The 17,676-nt window shown below is 35.8% G+C and overlaps 1 protein-coding gene across 1 annotated transcript in view; it reads right to left on the bottom strand.

The window, feature by feature from the left end:
* The window catches only part of MICU1 (mitochondrial calcium uptake 1), a 116,978-nt gene that overhangs the window by 33,285 nt on the left and 66,017 nt on the right, over positions 1 to 17,676 (bottom strand). Inside the window, exons 10-11 of the mRNA XM_072424499.1 lie at positions 7,450 to 7,587; positions 2,533 to 2,641 (exon numbers count right to left, since the gene is read on the bottom strand). Of these exons, the coding sequence (XP_072280600.1) occupies positions 2,533 to 2,641; positions 7,450 to 7,587 (247 nt within the window). The remainder of the gene's footprint in view (positions 1 to 2,532; positions 2,642 to 7,449; positions 7,588 to 17,676) is intronic.

The following is a 17,676-nucleotide window of genomic DNA, read 5'->3' as shown; positions in this document are numbered from 1 at the left end:
GCGTCAAGTTTCTGGCTCTGGTTGATCCACATAAAATATTTCTGCCACCTCCCCATATCAAGTTAGGCTTGATGAAGAACCTTGTAAAGGCCATGGGTAAATCAAACTCCATGGGTTTTCAGTACCTTGTTGAGCAGTTTCCAAACAAAAGCACTGCAAAAATGAAGTAAGGGATATTTATAGGGCCACAGATTAAGTCTGTTTTGCAGGATGATGTTTTCAAACAATCTCTCTCAGCAGCTGAGCTAGAAGCTTGGGATGCATTCAAGTGGCTGTGTGAAACCATAAGTTTCTTGCATACAAGGAAGGAGTTCAGAATCTGCTTGATTCATACCAGAAACTGGGTTGTCGCATGTCATTAAAAATACATTTCTTGCACTCACATCTAGAATTCTTCCCAAAAAATCTTAGTATGGTGAGTGACGAATAAGGAGAACGTTTTCACCAGGACATTCAGTTAATGGAGCACTTCTACCAAAGTTTCTGGAATGAAAGTATGATGACTGACTACTGCTAGATGCTGTACCGCTAAAATCCAGTCAAAAAGTAAACAAGAAAATCATAATCTAAGCATTTCTGAAGAAACAATACCTGACTGACACTATTCAGTATATCTATTCCACAGTGTGCCTTGCTTTACTTCACACTGAAGATGTATTAACATTCACTTCAATGGTGCTTACCTTTTAGTACAAAATACATGCACGTAAATGTACTAGTGCACAATACATGCACATAACTATATTAGTACTTATAACTCAGGAACTGTACGTGTTAGGGAAAAATTGACAACCGATCTGAAATCTGCTCAAAAAATGATTTAGAAAAGCTTGCTGTGGTTTCTAATGATTATCAAAACTAATTTTTTGTTGACCTGTGTTATTGGTGGATTATATTTGAATGATCGTATCATTTCAGCATGTACAGAATTGTGCACAATAGGATAGTTAAAAATAAACGTTAATAATTGTTGATCGGTCGTTAATCGTTTGTTTTCTAACCACAATTATTGCACATGTGTACATAGCCTTAGTCCGATGTGCCATAAATTTATCTTAAGGTTAGGCTAGCAGTATTTATATATGATTAATTTAATTTAATTGATGCATTGATTGAGCTCACTGTTGGATCAGGTCATCCCAGTCAGTGATGGCTAGTGCTTACTGCAAGGAAAACTTTAATGCAACATGCAATGTAGATACATATTAATAGTCTTGTGGCTGATTTACATATTTCTAAATTTTGTATTTCATAGCATTTCAATATTTAACAAAATATCAAGCACTGAATATTTTGTAACATTAACAGCAGAGGTTGGCAGCACAGTGCAGATTTGCATGGGTGACAAAATGGCTTCGAAATAAGTACATATTTATCATCTACACATCTTTTAAGTCTCAAATAAATTAATAAAAAGCAGACTTTGGTTGTCCCCCCTGCATTAATATACAGTTACAATATAAATTTGCATAAAAAATGTTAGGAAGAAATATTTTGCTGTTCTTGCTACATAACCCTGGAAGATTAGTTCACTTTCTGAAAAATTTTATGCAACATCTGGCCAGAACAATATGTGGTGGTTCATTCTGCTGGCTGTATGAACACTAGACAACAGATTAGATCAATTTTAATTACTATTAAAGCTTACAATGGTTGCCTCTTTTCATGGAAATTACCAAAATTCACAAATGAATGGTCTGTGATGAACTTGAATTTTGTTTTTAAACAAGCCAGTAAAGCAATTCAAGCACAAGAGCTAGAGTACCAGATATTTTATTTTTACGATCTATCTTTAATTTATTTATTACCAATATAGTAGTTTGAGTTAAAGTGTTCAGACACCGTTAATACTATTAATAAACCATTAAAAAACTCACAATTTTTTCCTCCCTACTAAATATGGCCTTTACATTAACTCTTAAAAAGAAAAAAAAGTTGCTGTGATTAGGAAGGGACTCAAACTGTGGAAAATATGTGCACAGCACATAGCCAGAGATGTCTACAATTTCCAAGTGTTTATTTCACTGGAAACAATCCAAAACTGCCATCATAGCATAGGTATCAGTACAAGTAAGAGTGCATCTATATAATTATGTCAGAACAGGTTGAAAAGTTTTCACTGGAAAAATAATGAGTAATATTTTATGCACCTGAAATCCAAAACTGCCAAGGTGCCAATCCAAGGTTTTTACTGTTTAAAGCAGTAACTACAGCTCAGACATTTATTTGTTTTACCTTTTTAGATATATTGTGAAAAGGAGTAGGCTCTCTCAGTGACAGAGAATAAGTATAAATCTGCCACCAAATCAAGGGAATTCTCTGACTGAGTCTCTCTCACTGAGTCAAAATATCCTCATGGCCCAACAGAATCACAGACTGCTAAAAAAACAGTGGTTAAGACATTGAGCTTAAAATACTAAAACCTGCAAGTATATTTCCATAGAAGAAGCTGGAAAACAGGTAAAATGTGTCTTTTGCACTTAGTTAACTACATGCAGCATAGAGTAGAGTCAGAAGCACAGACTAAAGTACCTTTATCAAGGGAGGCTCCTGCCATATGATAAAAACTTAGAGCTGTGTCAACATCATTAATGTTCTTGAGAAAAGTAAAGAAATTTTCGACTTCTTCAAATGTCAGGCCCTGGAAAACAGAAATAGTAACACAATAGTAAATAAGAAAGATAAAACAGCAAATGAAATTTAGGTTAACAAAGAGGAATTATAATACTTCATGAGCCCTAGGGATGATTATGGGAAGAAGGTGGTGATTTTGCAACAATGATCTAAATGTGTGGCAAATGTGATTTCTTGGTCATGTAAATGGCTCCCTGCTACTGGGATCCATCAAAAGGGTTAACTTGATTATGAAATACACCCAAACAAAATTAATTTGTATGCAAAATTGGTGCTATAATATAAAGGCCTAAACAAAATAAAAAATATAAAAATGCATGGTAAACATAAAACCATTTATGTGGTACAAAATAACTTTGTGAATAGCTATAGACAAATGCTACAGAGACACTACGTTACAGCTATGGGAAATAGATCACATATATAAGGTAGTGTACGGATACATGTGAAAAGAAAAACTCCACACAAACATTTGGCAAAAGAGGTTTCATGACTACTGATTAAGGGTCCACAATGACTACTACTGACTCTTGTCTTAAGGAGGACCCTTGACCACAAATGTAATATAGCTGTATCTGTATAGCAATTGTGCCCTATTTATTCCAATATAAAATTCAGAAGACAGGGTTGTGGATCTAGTGCAGAAGAAATAGAAGCCCACCCAGTTATTTCAGTTGTTAAAAAAAGTTGTTGATTCACCCACTAGCCCTTTTTCCCTAAGGGTTCAGATTACAAAATTCAATACAAGTACTGACACACAAAAAAAACTGGAATAAGAACTACAAAGGTGATATGTGATCACCAGACTCCCCATGAGATAGATACAAGACTATCAGGACATACAACCCATTCATATTTCTCCAATGGCCACTTGGAGAATACTACTTTGGGTTCATGTACACATAATGAAGCCAAACACACAAATTAGCAATAAAAAATAAAATGCTTTCAGAGTTTATTTAATGTATCGCTTCCATGTTTAGTTCACAGATTTTCTTTCCCAAACTTTTACGCATTGTAATTCCAAATCTGATTAGAAGTAAGGCTTTTTATCAGAGTACAGTAAAGCATGTCTGGTTTCTTGAATGCATTTAATTTACCTATTTCCTGTACTAGATCAAGACAAATGAGACTCACATTTTACGACTAACCTTTTCAGAGAAGTACACAATTAATGTCATATTGTAAAGGTAACGTTAAGCTAAATTTGTGATTAGGTCATTTACAGCATTAAGGACACACTGTCCTATAATAAAGACATAATTAAAAGTATACTTACAACTGCCCTGACAATACCAAATAAACATAAAAACGTATTTAGTGAGCAAAGGTTAGAAAACAAGTTTGCACCTTAGATAAGCAGTTAGAGTAATCTTGTATATACAGCTCACCACTTTTCCCTTGATTTGCAGATATACAAGCATTAATTTACCCATGAAAAACTTCTGTCATCCTCATAGATGGTACTATCATTCAGACCCTGAAGATGTGTCTAACTGTGACTGCACGATCAGTCTGTGGCTTCCTCGGTGGCATGGCTCTCCTTGCTGAAGCCAGCTGTCTGAGATGGCAACACAGAAAGCCTGTGCAGCAGCACTAGCAATATGCAGGACCCACAGGCAATATTGCTCCTTCACATGTTCAACTCACTGGATCAGAGAGTACCTCTGGGCTTCACACCTTGTAACCAGAGAGTCTTTGGCAAGCTATCACTATTGTAAAGGTTAGTAATCACAACAAGGCTCAGAAATGGAGTGGCCCCTTTCTACCCGAGGGATTAGGGTGGATAAAGCTTCGGCAAGGATGTGTCTATAAAATCCCTGTGATTCTAAGCTAAAATCCTATTTACAAGTGCTACCTACTAAGGAGAATATACATTCCCTGATGCAATAAAGACTGCCTAAATGGGAGACATGGATACAATTAACAAGATAGGTCTCAAATGAATTTCAAGACAGATAACTTAAGAGACTGGTGGAGCTAGTCAATAGGCTGTAACTGTTGGATTGCATTGGAAAACGTATTATCCTTCCATCCCCCTAGCAGTGCTACCCTGGATCCTAAGCTTACCAACTGGCACTCTTTTCCAGCATTGCATCACTGGACCCACTTGGCACAATTGCCATCTGATATTTCCCTGTTGGAACATTCTCCAAACCCTCTTTTTTCCATTACTGGCAATCTTTTTTTCCCCTGCCAGGTTTGTAGGGCCGAGCAATACCCTCGGTATTGCAAGGGTGAAATATAAGCACCCCCCCCCCCGAAAGTAATCCCTATTGGCCTCTTCGGAGGGTGCTGTCATTTGGTACACAGAGGGATAACCAAGAAGGAGAGAGCAGAGAGCAGGAGATTTTCAAAGCACTGGAGCAAGGGGTGAAGAAATCACAGGGTTTAATAATCTATGGTACTCTGGTGTGACACTACAATAATAAGAGGTTGGTGGATTCTCTTTTCAAAGGGTCCTTGCTAGTAATTCATTCATTCGCAGCAATGCATATTTATGGATTGATATTTTTTTTTTGATGCTTTTACTAGATTTATATAGGTTACTGTTTGTGGTCAACAATGCTTTGGAAGTTTTGTTTTTGTGTCTGCATGTTACTCTATGAGTCATATGTCAACTGTCAGCACATTTTCCTATTATGTTGCACTTGTTTGCTTATGAAGCTGTGTTTTTTTTCATTAATCATTTTTGATCATTCTTATTCATGACTTCTTGTATATAACAGAAAAAAATCATGATTTTGACAGGTCACAGGTATATTTCTAAGGTCACAGGTATCTTTCTATAGCATTGTAATATTGGTTACAGGTTTTGTAATAGGCTGTTGTACCTGTAGTACTCTAATACTTCCATTGGCCACATGATGTTTTGACATATTAAATGTTAAATATTCAAATATATATTCAGACACTTGATTAATAGTTGTGAATAATATTAAAAAAATAAGACATCACCTGAAAATAAAAAATAGGTAAAGGTAAAATAAATATAAGACCCTGTCTTATTTTTGGGGAAATACGGTTTCTCGCTGGTACAGGACACCACTGGTATTGCATTATGTTACCTCTTCTGCTATGTGATTGAGATGTGGGGAAGTATTAGGCAGTTTGATTTATATATTTTGAAGCTGTCCAAAGCTTAAGGGTTTTTGGGACCAGATATGCTCTCAGATATACAAGAAATTTACAGAATTTGCCCAACAGGATAACACATCAAAAAAAAAAAAAACATGTAACCAAGATGAAAATGAATTGAAAGGACTTCAATAAAACACAATTTTAACAATTCTAAGAACCAAAAACAATTTAGCCATCATTTAGGTTTTTAGCTAAAAATGGGATTTTTGCATTGTTTATTGAAGAACCATACTTTATAAACACAGATTTTTCATCCTGCTGACATTCCTAAGCATATTCCCTTTTTCTGCAGTGCTTGGAAAAACTACTCGACCATAAAACCATTGATTTAACATAGAAACTATTTAAATGCCTAATAAAATGGCATTAAATGTATGCAAAAAAAATATAAAGCTTTTCAAAGCAAAGCATTCATTGTTGTCAGTACAAACACAAATTATATTGAGGCATTCAAGTTTTGGTTGATTGAAAAAGGCCTTGTTTTATGTAATTAAAATGCCCTTTGCCATTTACTTAAATTTATTTTTATTTTTTTTACATTTACTGATGGTTCAAACACTGAATGTGTACACTAAAGGGTTTTGCTGGAAATCAGAGGTTTATGCAGAGATAAGGAGTGATTGGTATGCTGCACTACACGGCTACTGGCTTGGGATGAACTGCCACAGACTGAATAGAAAGGCTAATAGGGTACTTTTAATGGAATTCTAAAACTCTATTTGTCTCGTAAAAAAAAAAAAAAAAGCCTAAAGACTCCCAACAGTTCTAGAGGACAACAAGCACAAGCTTACATGAAAGCAGCCATATATAGTACAGGAGTTGCTATCTTGTCTGACCCCAAGCTTTATGAATGTTCTATGTTTGTCTCTAATAATACTGTTCAAGTAAATTTATTCAAGTGCTAGGTTTTACAAGAATATGTGAATATGTTTAAGACTTGTCTTTTTTCATTCATATTAGGAAAACAATTCTAGAAGTATATGTGTGTGTGTTATTTCAGAGAAATAAGAAGTAAAGATTTACACTGCATTTTACAACTAAAAATACAAATCTGCACACCATAGACTTGAATTTTCTACTTTCTGGTAATTAGGATTTACTTATTTCAAAGCAAAATAAATTCACTTTGTTGGATAAGCCCATCCAGAGATAGTAAACCAGTTACTAACAGTTTACTTTGTTTTATTGTGCCTATATAAATTGTGAAAATTTTGTGAAAGATCCTTTCCAACAAAAATTATTGCACATGTGTATGCAGCCTAAGGAGCGAACCTATCCATTACCACGGTCCATACCCCAAAGTTTGTTTTTTAGTTTATGAACAGAGTGGGGAAGCATTGAATCTTCTGTTAGGTTAAACAGCAACAGAGACAGAAGTAAAATTTCTCAATTAGGTAAATACTAGAACCTCTATCAGGTATTATTTTCCCTAACTTTTGATCTGGCAAAAGATTGCTGCAAAAACAGAAAGGGCAAAACCTTGCCAATGGAACCCCCGTAGCAGTAAAACCTGACAGAAGTTTTTACCTTATATAACCTGTTTTGATTTTATCCAAAACTCATAAAAAAAGGTTTTGGGTATGGATACATATTACCTTTTGCTTTGATTACTTTACAATATCAATATTCTATTTTCCACAACTGCTGTGTATATTCTTTTAAATAAGCACTCACCTCTCCATCCTTAAAGCGTTTTTTCAGTTGTTTCAACATTTGAGTAAGTTTTTTGGATTGCACTCCACTGTATGCTAGAAGCATACTGCCAAACTGGCGCTCAGTGATGCGACCATCCACTGGGTCATGACGCTCAAACTGTGGAAGCAAAAAAAACAATTAGAAGCGTTTCTTTATAATATACCAGTGCTACAGTACAACAGCATATTTTGCTATGAAAAATAATAACTTCATGAGAATCATCCAGCTACCAAAATAATATAAACATTGAAATCCGTAAATTCCCCTATCACATAGTTACATAAAACAATCACAATCATATGTATATTAATAATAATGGGTAAATATCAACTTCAATCCAAAATGTTTTTGATGTTAGGCAGCTTGTGATTATTAAGAGATCTATTCATATATTCATTTTACCTAAATTAAATGCTCACCTATATATGACATCATGAATTTTATATAATCAATGATCTGCTCAGGAGCTCCTTAGCATACTTCAAATGAATATCAAGGAGGAACCAGACAAAAGCTATACACAATCTAAAATGTACTACAATCCAGTGAAAAAAAGTCTCCATTAACCAGATCTGTTTGCCATGAAAAGGCATCTGGCCAAGTCAGTTATCTAAAGTCCCTGTCTGTAGTCAATACACAAACAAAGAAAGCCTTGGAGGCCATAAAAAGAGTGCTGTAATATATATATGTAAAAACTATACCATGGAAATAGTCTGCTACCATAATATAGAACAGGGACAATGTTTAGGCACAAGGTAACAGAGGGTATAGGGTAAAAAGCCAACTTCAGACAAGGAGGTCAGTGTATGCTTTTAAAGAAATGTACCCTAGATTAAGGGAACTACCTTGGTGCTCTCCAGAAGAGAACTAACTAAACATCTTGGCACCTCTTAGGTATTCTAAAGTAAAAAGGTCACTTTATAGTATTCAGTGCAAGTATAGATGTTTTAAGTGAGAGGTTTTCGTTATCACCTAAACTACATTCCACTACTGGTGGTATCTCAAAAAGTGAATTTAATAATGCACACCTTTTTTTACAGGGTTTCACGCCAATCCTGCCTTTTTACAAATTTCTTTTCCATAAGAGATACTAGACAGCTACAAAATATGGTACTATCAACCCCTCAGTATGCTACATACCTAGACCTCTTTAACCAGTCATCCACTGGCAAGGAGAAACAAGAAAAATTGTAATCTTCTGCATTCACAAGTAGATTTAAAACATATTTAAAAATGTACTGCAAGGACTTGGCAATTCATTTTTTACAGAAGAGCCATAACTAAACGACAGACCTTTCCTTGGGCAAATGAATGTGTAATTACCAGTCTGTGAGATCAGGGAAATTTAATTCTGTTATTATATTTTATTGCCTAGAATACTGAAAAGTCCTCCACCAAAGTGTATGTAATCTGTAAAGATCATCACTGCCAATTTACTAGGACTTGTTGAAAAAAAAAAGCCGATTTCTTATGTCCCTAAATGTCTCCACAAAGGAGTAATCCTCACCAGAATCCAGAGCTCAATACAAAGATTATACCCAATAAAAAGCCAAATAATTAGCTTATCTTTAAATGAAAACATAATCCCCTGAGGTGCTGTCCATACTTTAGAACAAATAGGGGGTGATCACCCATGCAAGGAGAGTGAAAAACTTGATTTTGCCTTACAAGAGGGAGCAGAGACCTACCACAGATAAATTCCACCAATGAAGCATGTGAAAGATGGAGATTTAAAGGTGAATCAAGTCACACACTTTTAACAAAAACAGAAATGTCAATTGTTTTTCTTGATTTGCCTTGATGATAAAATTTGCAACCTATTAATCTCTACATACATGCTTGGTATATCTTAGCGGGAAAATACTAATTTACTGGACTATCACAAATAGTGGAGTTGGGGTGGTTGCTGGGCATGCAAACAAGCATAAATGTCTATGTACCCTCAGCAATATAAGTACAGGAATAAAGTAGAGGGGCCTTTGCTGAGAGACAAATATAAGTACAGGGGTTTTTACTTAGAGACAAATCAGGTTTTACATTTTATTACCTGGTAAGTATTAACAACAAATATGTTTAATAAATAGCCATAAATGTACTATGGTTCCCATTTTCCAGTCTTATAAGAATATATATACATAGTGCTTTGCGTGTAATGTTTATAATTCCAGGCAGAGTACAGGCTTAGATGTGGTTTGCATGCTGATGTCATGTTATCTTATAAATCTTGCTCCTAGAATACAGAATGTATAACACAGGACAGTTTCCCTGTTAAAATGCACTTCACATACTGTCCATTTATAGTCTGATAAATCCAAGTCATAAAAAATCTGTCTACGAGACTCTAAATGATCCCATTTGTATCTGTTTTACCACCATCTAGTATGCTGAAAAATAAATGACCAAATCCACTGTACACAAACTTCCACAAGGGACTGAGAGTATATTAAAAAAAAAAAAAAAAAATCACACACACATATACAAAAAAAGCATGCCAACAACCTAATACATTATCTTGGCAGAAAAATAAATAACAAACACTAGCTATTGTAAAGTAAATATATTTGTGGTGGGTAATATTTGTTTCATCTGATCTCTGGAAAATCTCTATAGAGCAGCTTTTCTCTGCCCTTTTTACATGGTGGAACCCTTAAAATAACTTTAAGGTCTTTAGGAAACCCCTTCCATAATTACTATCCACAGCTCACAGTACATTAGCATGGTGGTCAGAAGAAAGAATGCCTCTTACATTGCTGGCCAGTGGGAAGAATGTCATTCTTATAGATTGCCAAAAAGGTTATTGCTGTCACCTAATCTGACCTGAGAGGCACAAATTTCTCACTGCTCAAAGAACCCCCAGCAACCTCTGGAGGAACCCTCCTATGGAGAATAATATGTCAGAAGTCTGAAGTGGTACAAATGTTTGTTAAGGAGGGAAACTAGCTGTGTTTTCCAAAATCTTTAAAAAAGCAGCTCCAATGAAATGGGGTGCATGTGAATCCACTACACTAAAAAAAAGTGTTGTCCAACCTTCATGTTAATGTATCTATTTATTAGTACCCTTGACATGCAAAGCCTCAGTTCTGTTGAAAGCACTATTTTGATACCCACTGTACAATCACACCCCCCTGCAAAATCTTCTAATGTCACTGTAGTGTAACCAGGCAAAGACTACATGAGGGTTACAAACCTGCTCTGAATCTATGAGAAAGGTGTTGTCATCCCTTCAAGGAAACATTTTTACAAGAAACACAATTAGGTGCAGCAGGAGATTTTATAAAGAGGCCCCTAAGGGATTTCTCCATGCCTAATAAAAAACAGACTTAAAAAAAACAGTAGGACCAGTTTACAAATACAAAACCTAAAGCCAAACAACAACTGCTGTATATCAGGACAATGAAGACGTAATTATTTACTAATTACGGTGCTGGAAAAAAAACACATGAAATTTTATATTCTGCCATGGGGAGCACCTTCATGTTTTTGTGTCTAATTCTTTTAAAAATAGCTCACAGAATAAATAACTTGATGCTACCGTGCAGCTAAAACAAAGCTGTAAAAAAACAAAACACATAAGGGGGTGATAATGAATAAAACAGCAGCATTTTTAAAGTTGCTTTAGAGGATGACAAATTATTTGATCCTTAAAATGCATTATTGTGTGGAAAAAGTTACATTCTCTCACCTGTCCCTAAATAATACACTGCCTGTAGCAACAAACACTACACAGCATGTAAATATTGCGTGACTCTAGGCCTGTGCCAAACAACATCCCAATCTTCTCTTCATTTTTTATTAGTGTAAAGTAAGCAAAGCATACTTTATAGCAAAGGTGTTGAGATAAAGTTGTGGGACAGAATACACTAATCAAAAGAGACAACTAAATAAGGGTGTATATAATACAAAAATAAGACTGCAGCAGAGATATGAAATTTGCATGGACTCTTCTCTTATTGCCTGTCAACTGCAATTTCATGTAAGAAAGAGAATTTTCAGCAAACTACACACTGTGAACACAAAACCTCTTAAAAGTAAAACATATGTAGAAACTTATCTCTAGAAGAGAATGTATCAGTGCCATACCAGTATCGGTACCATGAATAAAAATAATTGTAATTGTTTAGTTTAATGTAATTATATACAGGTTTTCAACGGTTTTAAATTATTTTTTTAAAGATCTGCACAACATAGATACAAAGACAGAACAGCAGATGATGTCTACTTTAAGGCTTGTTTTGTCTGGAAAAAAAACTCCACCCTGAACTGTCTGATAAATCAATGCAATGGGTGTTTAACTTTGTATATTTCTCCCTTATTAATACATATATACAGTTAGGTCCATAAATATTTGGACAGAGACACCTTTTTTTCTAATTTTGGTTCTGTACATTACCACAATTAATTTTAAATGAAACAACAGTTCAATGCAATTGAACTGCAGACTTTTAGCTTTAGTTCAGTGGGTTGAACAAAGGAATTGCATAAAAATGTGAGAAACTAAAGCCTTTTTGTTACACAATCACTTCATTTCAGGGGCTCAAAAGTAATTGGACAATTGACTCAAAGGCCATTTCATGGGCTGGTGTGGGCATTTCCTTTGTTATGTCATTATCAATTAAGCAGATAAAAGGCCTGGAGTTGATTTAAGGGGGGGGGGGGGGTGCTTGTATGTGGAAGATTTTGCTGTGAACAGACAACATGCGGTCAAAGTAGTTTGGTACATCATGAGAAAGAAACAAAGCACTGGTGAACTCAGCAACGCCAAGACCTGGACGTCCATGGAAGACAACAGTGGTGGATGATCGCAGAATAATTTCCATGCTGAAGAGAAACCCCTTCACAACAGCCAACCAAGTGAACAACACTCTCCAGGAAGTAGGCGTATCTATAACCAAGTCTACCATAACATAACATTCTTTGGACAGATGAAACCAAGATCAATCTTTACCAGAATGATGCGAAGAAAAAAGTATGGAGAAGGCGTGGAACAGCTCATGATCCAAAGCATACCACATTATCTGTAATACATGGTGGAGGCAGTGTGATGGCTGGGGTATGCATGGCTGCCAGTGGCACTGGGACACTAGTGATTATTGATGATGTGACAGGACAGAAGCAGCCAAATAACTTCTGAGGAGTTCAGAGATATACTGTCTGCTCAAATCCAGCTAAATGCAGTCAAATTGATTGGGAGGCGTTTCATAATACAGATGGACAATGACCCAAAACATACAGCCAAAGCAACCCAGGAGTTTATTAAAGCAAAGAAGTGGAATATTCCTGAATGGCCAAGTCAGTCTCCTGATCTGAACCCAATTGAGCATGCATTTCACTTGTTGAAGACTAAACTTCGGACAGAAAGGCCCACAAACAAACAGCAACTGAAAGCCGCTGCAGTAAAGGCCTGGCAGAGCAATAAAAAGGAGGAAACCCAGCATCTGGTGATGTCCATGAGTTCAAGACTACAGGCTGTCATTGCCAGCAAAGGGTTTTCAACTAAGTATTAGAGATGAACATTTTATTTTCAGCTTTTTAATTTGTCCAATTACTTTAGATTGTATTAAAAAAGGCTTTAGTTCCTCACATTTTTATGCAAACTTGTTGTTCAATCTACTGAATTGAAGCTGAAAGTCTGCAGTTCAACTGCATCTGAGTTGTTTCATTTAAAATTATTTGTGGTAATGTACAGAACCAAAATTAGAAAAAAGTTTTCTCTGTCCGAATATTTGTGGACCTAACTATAAATGATACTTAAAAAAAAATGTTGTGAAACAAACATTTTGCTGAGAAAATAATCAATGAACAGTTTAAATAACTAATCTTAGTGAATTCATCCCATTTACCTTTCATTTCTGTCCTCCTATTTTATAATATGGGCCTCAGACAGCCGAGTGTTCTTGGATATCTGTAAGCTGCTTCAGAAGGAAGTCCTTACATTTTCATGAGAACTGCAAGTATATGAATATATGCCAAAGCACACCTACTCCATGTAACCCACACCTCTAAAAGAACAAGGGTTATGCCATCTGAACTGTGAATGTAAAAAAAGCTATATTCCGATCCATTTTCACCCCTTAGAACCACACCTTTGATAAGCATGTAGTGTCACAGAACAATGGATGCGCGGAAATGTTAATCATGCAGTGACATAGTAGTAACCAATCTTATTGGAGTTTGCCAGTGAGGAGACAACCAACCAAATGTATTTATTTCTTAGAATCTTATTTATGTCAGTGTATACCAACAGCTGATTTCTGTAACTAATACTACATAACCTCATCAGCTCAACGCATTTTTCAGCAAAAAATGTCATATACATTCTGTTGGTATTTCTCAGTTTGAGTCAAATATTCTGTCCGCGCCACCATGTTTGAACAATGAACATTTAAAGCGCCCTTTAACTTCCTATATGATCAAATTTTCCTCCACCTCTTCTCCAACATGGTTACCAACTGAATCATTCCACTGAAACTAAAGTTCCAAGTGATTTATTAACAATCCCAGGATCACTCACCCATACTATTTTTTTTTTCAATTTATCTTCATCCTTTAGGTTTGTAACAGTCTTTGATTTCTTCTTACCCTTCCAGACAAACATTGAGAATCTCCCATTCCTGCACAGCTCCCTTACCTTTTGGCTGTGACTTCACCATATTATTCATTAAAGTTCATGGCCTTGAATTTATAAAAAAGGGAATCAGACCTCCCCTCAAACATTTGTGGGAATCTTCCAGGTCCATGTGTTTCAATAGCAGTAATTGATTCCCACAAGGAAATATATGAGGGAATGTCAGATTCCCCATTTTATAAATAGAGCACTATATGTGCACCTACAGTCTTAGTCAGCTTATTAGCCTATATAAATTCCAATATTGCCTAAATATTTAAATAAACTCTGTTTTATACAAGAGCTGCAAACCTCACTTCTATTGTTTCTAAACAGCTGCTATAAACATTTATATCATCTTGCTTCTCAAAGTAATATACATTTAAAAAAAATAATGTTTCCATATTTTTCCCCATCTCTATCTGCTGGCTCATAGACATAGAGCATACCCTTACCCTTTGTGGTGCTCCTGGTAAATGCTCATTAAATGGCCAGTCTACATTTCTTAATAGCTTACCTGCTAGCACTGCCCTGAAGACATGCAAACATTATTAAGATACAGACGACTAGAAAAGGCCGTGACACTTTAAAAAAAAATCCACTGAAATCATTACCAGTCAATTTACTGTATTCCACATTTATTTAGAAAAAAAAGATGAAGAAAATAACAGAAATAAAACAAAATCTGTACAATAAATTGCTTGCTGACCTTGACAATATTTTTTTCTCATATGATCTACTGATAGTGTATTATCAAGAAGGCTCCTGACGACAGCTGGCTTTGTTCCATGAGACAAAGAGGGGTTATTTCTGTATGCTGCACATCTGCCAGATGGACAATAACTCTGACTGAACTGCACACAGGGGATGAAAGTTTTAAAGCTTGTCAGAGTACAGGTTTTTCACACTTAATAATATGACCAAGTAATTCTAATTCATACACTACCAAACAGAAACTAAGTATGTGTGGTTTTCTCCCTCCACCCCCACCACACATCCATTTATATTGTCAGGGCTAAATTAGAAGCTGTAGATCAATGATCTTATTCAAACTTTTGTGGAGGCTTTTTCATTTTAACGCCAATTGATGTGGGAGATTTAACTGCTTGACAAACTCTGACACCGATCTGTAGAGCAAACACATGATGTGCAGTTTTTAATTTGAAAAAGAAAAATACTTTTATATTAGGATGTCAGTTACTGAAATAGCTTTACCAATTATACTTCAAATTATCCCTAATACAGAAATACTATGTATAAATGCATAAAATGAATGCATCATCAGTTCTGAAAAAAAGTGATGCAGCTGGCAGCTAAAATTTGAATGTCTTGCCCCATCTGAAGGACAATACATATCTGGTTGCTATAAGCAATTGATCAGCTTTTGCACCGGTTTGGTACTTTTGTAAAGCAAGCCCAATTTCATTCTATATTCTTCACAAATACCAAAAGTTTAAAAAAATATTAGATTATGATGACAAATCTTATATTCCATTTTGGACTTTAACAGACTGTTGCTGACCTGTTAAAAAGCTGTGCCTGCATTATACAAACTGGCAGTAGAAAGGTGAATGTTTTCAGGACAGCATTGGCAGACATCATCTGAATACCTGCTGGGTCCATCCAACAGCTTTGTGTAGCATAATGATCATATCCTCGATATATTTATAACACGTGCCTGCAAATTATTTCTGGTTTACAAAACATTGATTTATATCCTTTGAGGCTGTAACAAATTTACATAAAAGTTTATGCGCCCTTAAAAGCACTTTTAAGAATTCACTTAGGCGGGTCATTTTTGAAGAAAGGGGCAGGTTATGTCCCTTCTGCAATAATTCCTCTGACCTGCCTGATTACTCCTTGTTTCAGGCAAAATGCTGGGCAGCATCAGCCGTGGCCATCAGGGGACCCTCCAATCCCAGCTTCCTCTACATGTTGCGGGAATAAATGAACTCCCACGTGCGTGCGAGTTATTTAATCCCACCCCAGCCAGTCAAGGGGTTTGAAGATAGTCTACTGAAAGAGAAGAAAGCAGAAGGTGGCAGTGCCCTGCGGGAGAACAGGGACAGTAATGCGGGTTTAGTTACACTTTATGTAAGTGAAAACTTTTTGTTCGATAAGTGTAAATCATAGCTTTTGTCACCGCAAGAAATTAGGTTGTGACCTGTGTCCTATGCACTCTGGTTTATCTCAAGCAGACAAAAGCATGTTGTAAATAAGCGTCAGAAATGCTCTAAATTACCCATTTCTGTATTTTCTGGGTTAGCTATTGAGGTGTCATTCCAGTCTAAGCATCAGAATCTCAGCCAGACAACTAGCATTCCTAAAGGAGAATATAGTAATAGGACCCTGCATTATTCTTTCATGACAGGTAAATAGTAATATAAAACAAATGAAAGAAGGCAGGGTCAAGTTCCACTTTTAAAAAAACAACTCCAGCTGCCAGCATCTCTAAACAGATGACTTCTTAACGTTTTCGATGGAGAAAGCCCTTTGAACGTATTTTTAAAATGATGTGTTCATTTTGAATTGCCCAGGTTTATTATAGGTATGCATTTATACAGCCTTTACTTTGTAAAAGGGCAACACTTTATCCATATTCCTCTGCACAATGCGAGTAAAAAGCACTTCTCTTAATTTGGCACTGCAGTATTGAGACTGCACTACAATACCATGAATTTGGAAGAAAATTAATGTGGCCCACTGGCAGTTTTCACCATCTTAATGAGCTATTAGGGAGGTTATGTAAAGATGTGAAAACTGAGTTGTGTGCAAGGCCACTGGCAAAATAATCCTCAGCCTATAGTTCAGCTAACACTTTCAGCCATCCTCCAAACTAAATGGACTGCGTGCTTCAAATGCAGATTTTCCTATGGGTCCCTGGGCTCTTACTGGAACAAGGAATATGGGTATGAGAATGAATAATTGTTTTCTGGAAGATTTTCAAGATTACAAAACTTAAACTTTCATTTAATCTTTGAAATGGAACAGATGACGCATTCATAATTTAGAAATTATGTTCTCTTATACTGTTCCCATTCTACCAATAATATGGTTTATCTTTCCTGCATATTCATAAATAAACCTGAATATACACAAATGTGTATCGCATCCCTTGTAACATGTTATGTAAAATGGTGGTGATACTTCAAAATAAACTGAGGAATAAAATACGACAGTGAGTTGTTGGGTTTATAGACTAATACTTTCTTTTCAAATACTTTTTTTTTTTTTTAGAAAGCAGAGAAGGACCTTTGCTGTCTGTGTGAAAGCAGTGATCACCCAGCTTTGCTCCTTGCTGATTGCAGAGCTTTAGGTTTGACGCTGCAGAGAAACCACTGCTTCCACACAGACAGCAAAGGTCCATCTCTGCAGCATGGTGGCGGAGAACAGTTTTTTCTACTCATGAACATCTAATAATATGATTCACCTCCTGGTATTTAGCTGCTATGAACTGAAAAGTTCAGATGGCCTTTAAAACTTCAGGCAGTTTTGTTTTGTTTTTCACCCTCAATTGAAATTTTTTTTAAAGCTTTAAATTCGATTTATCGAAAAATTACAAGAAATTTTACCTACTGGAGGGGGGTTTGAACACTAAAATG

This window comes from Pyxicephalus adspersus, chromosome 10, assembly GCF_032062135.1.
Source record: "Pyxicephalus adspersus chromosome 10, UCB_Pads_2.0, whole genome shotgun sequence".
Taxonomy (NCBI): domain Eukaryota; kingdom Metazoa; phylum Chordata; class Amphibia; order Anura; family Pyxicephalidae; genus Pyxicephalus; species Pyxicephalus adspersus.
Note: the sequence above shows the minus strand (reverse complement) of the source record. Positions and strands in the feature narration are given on the sequence as shown.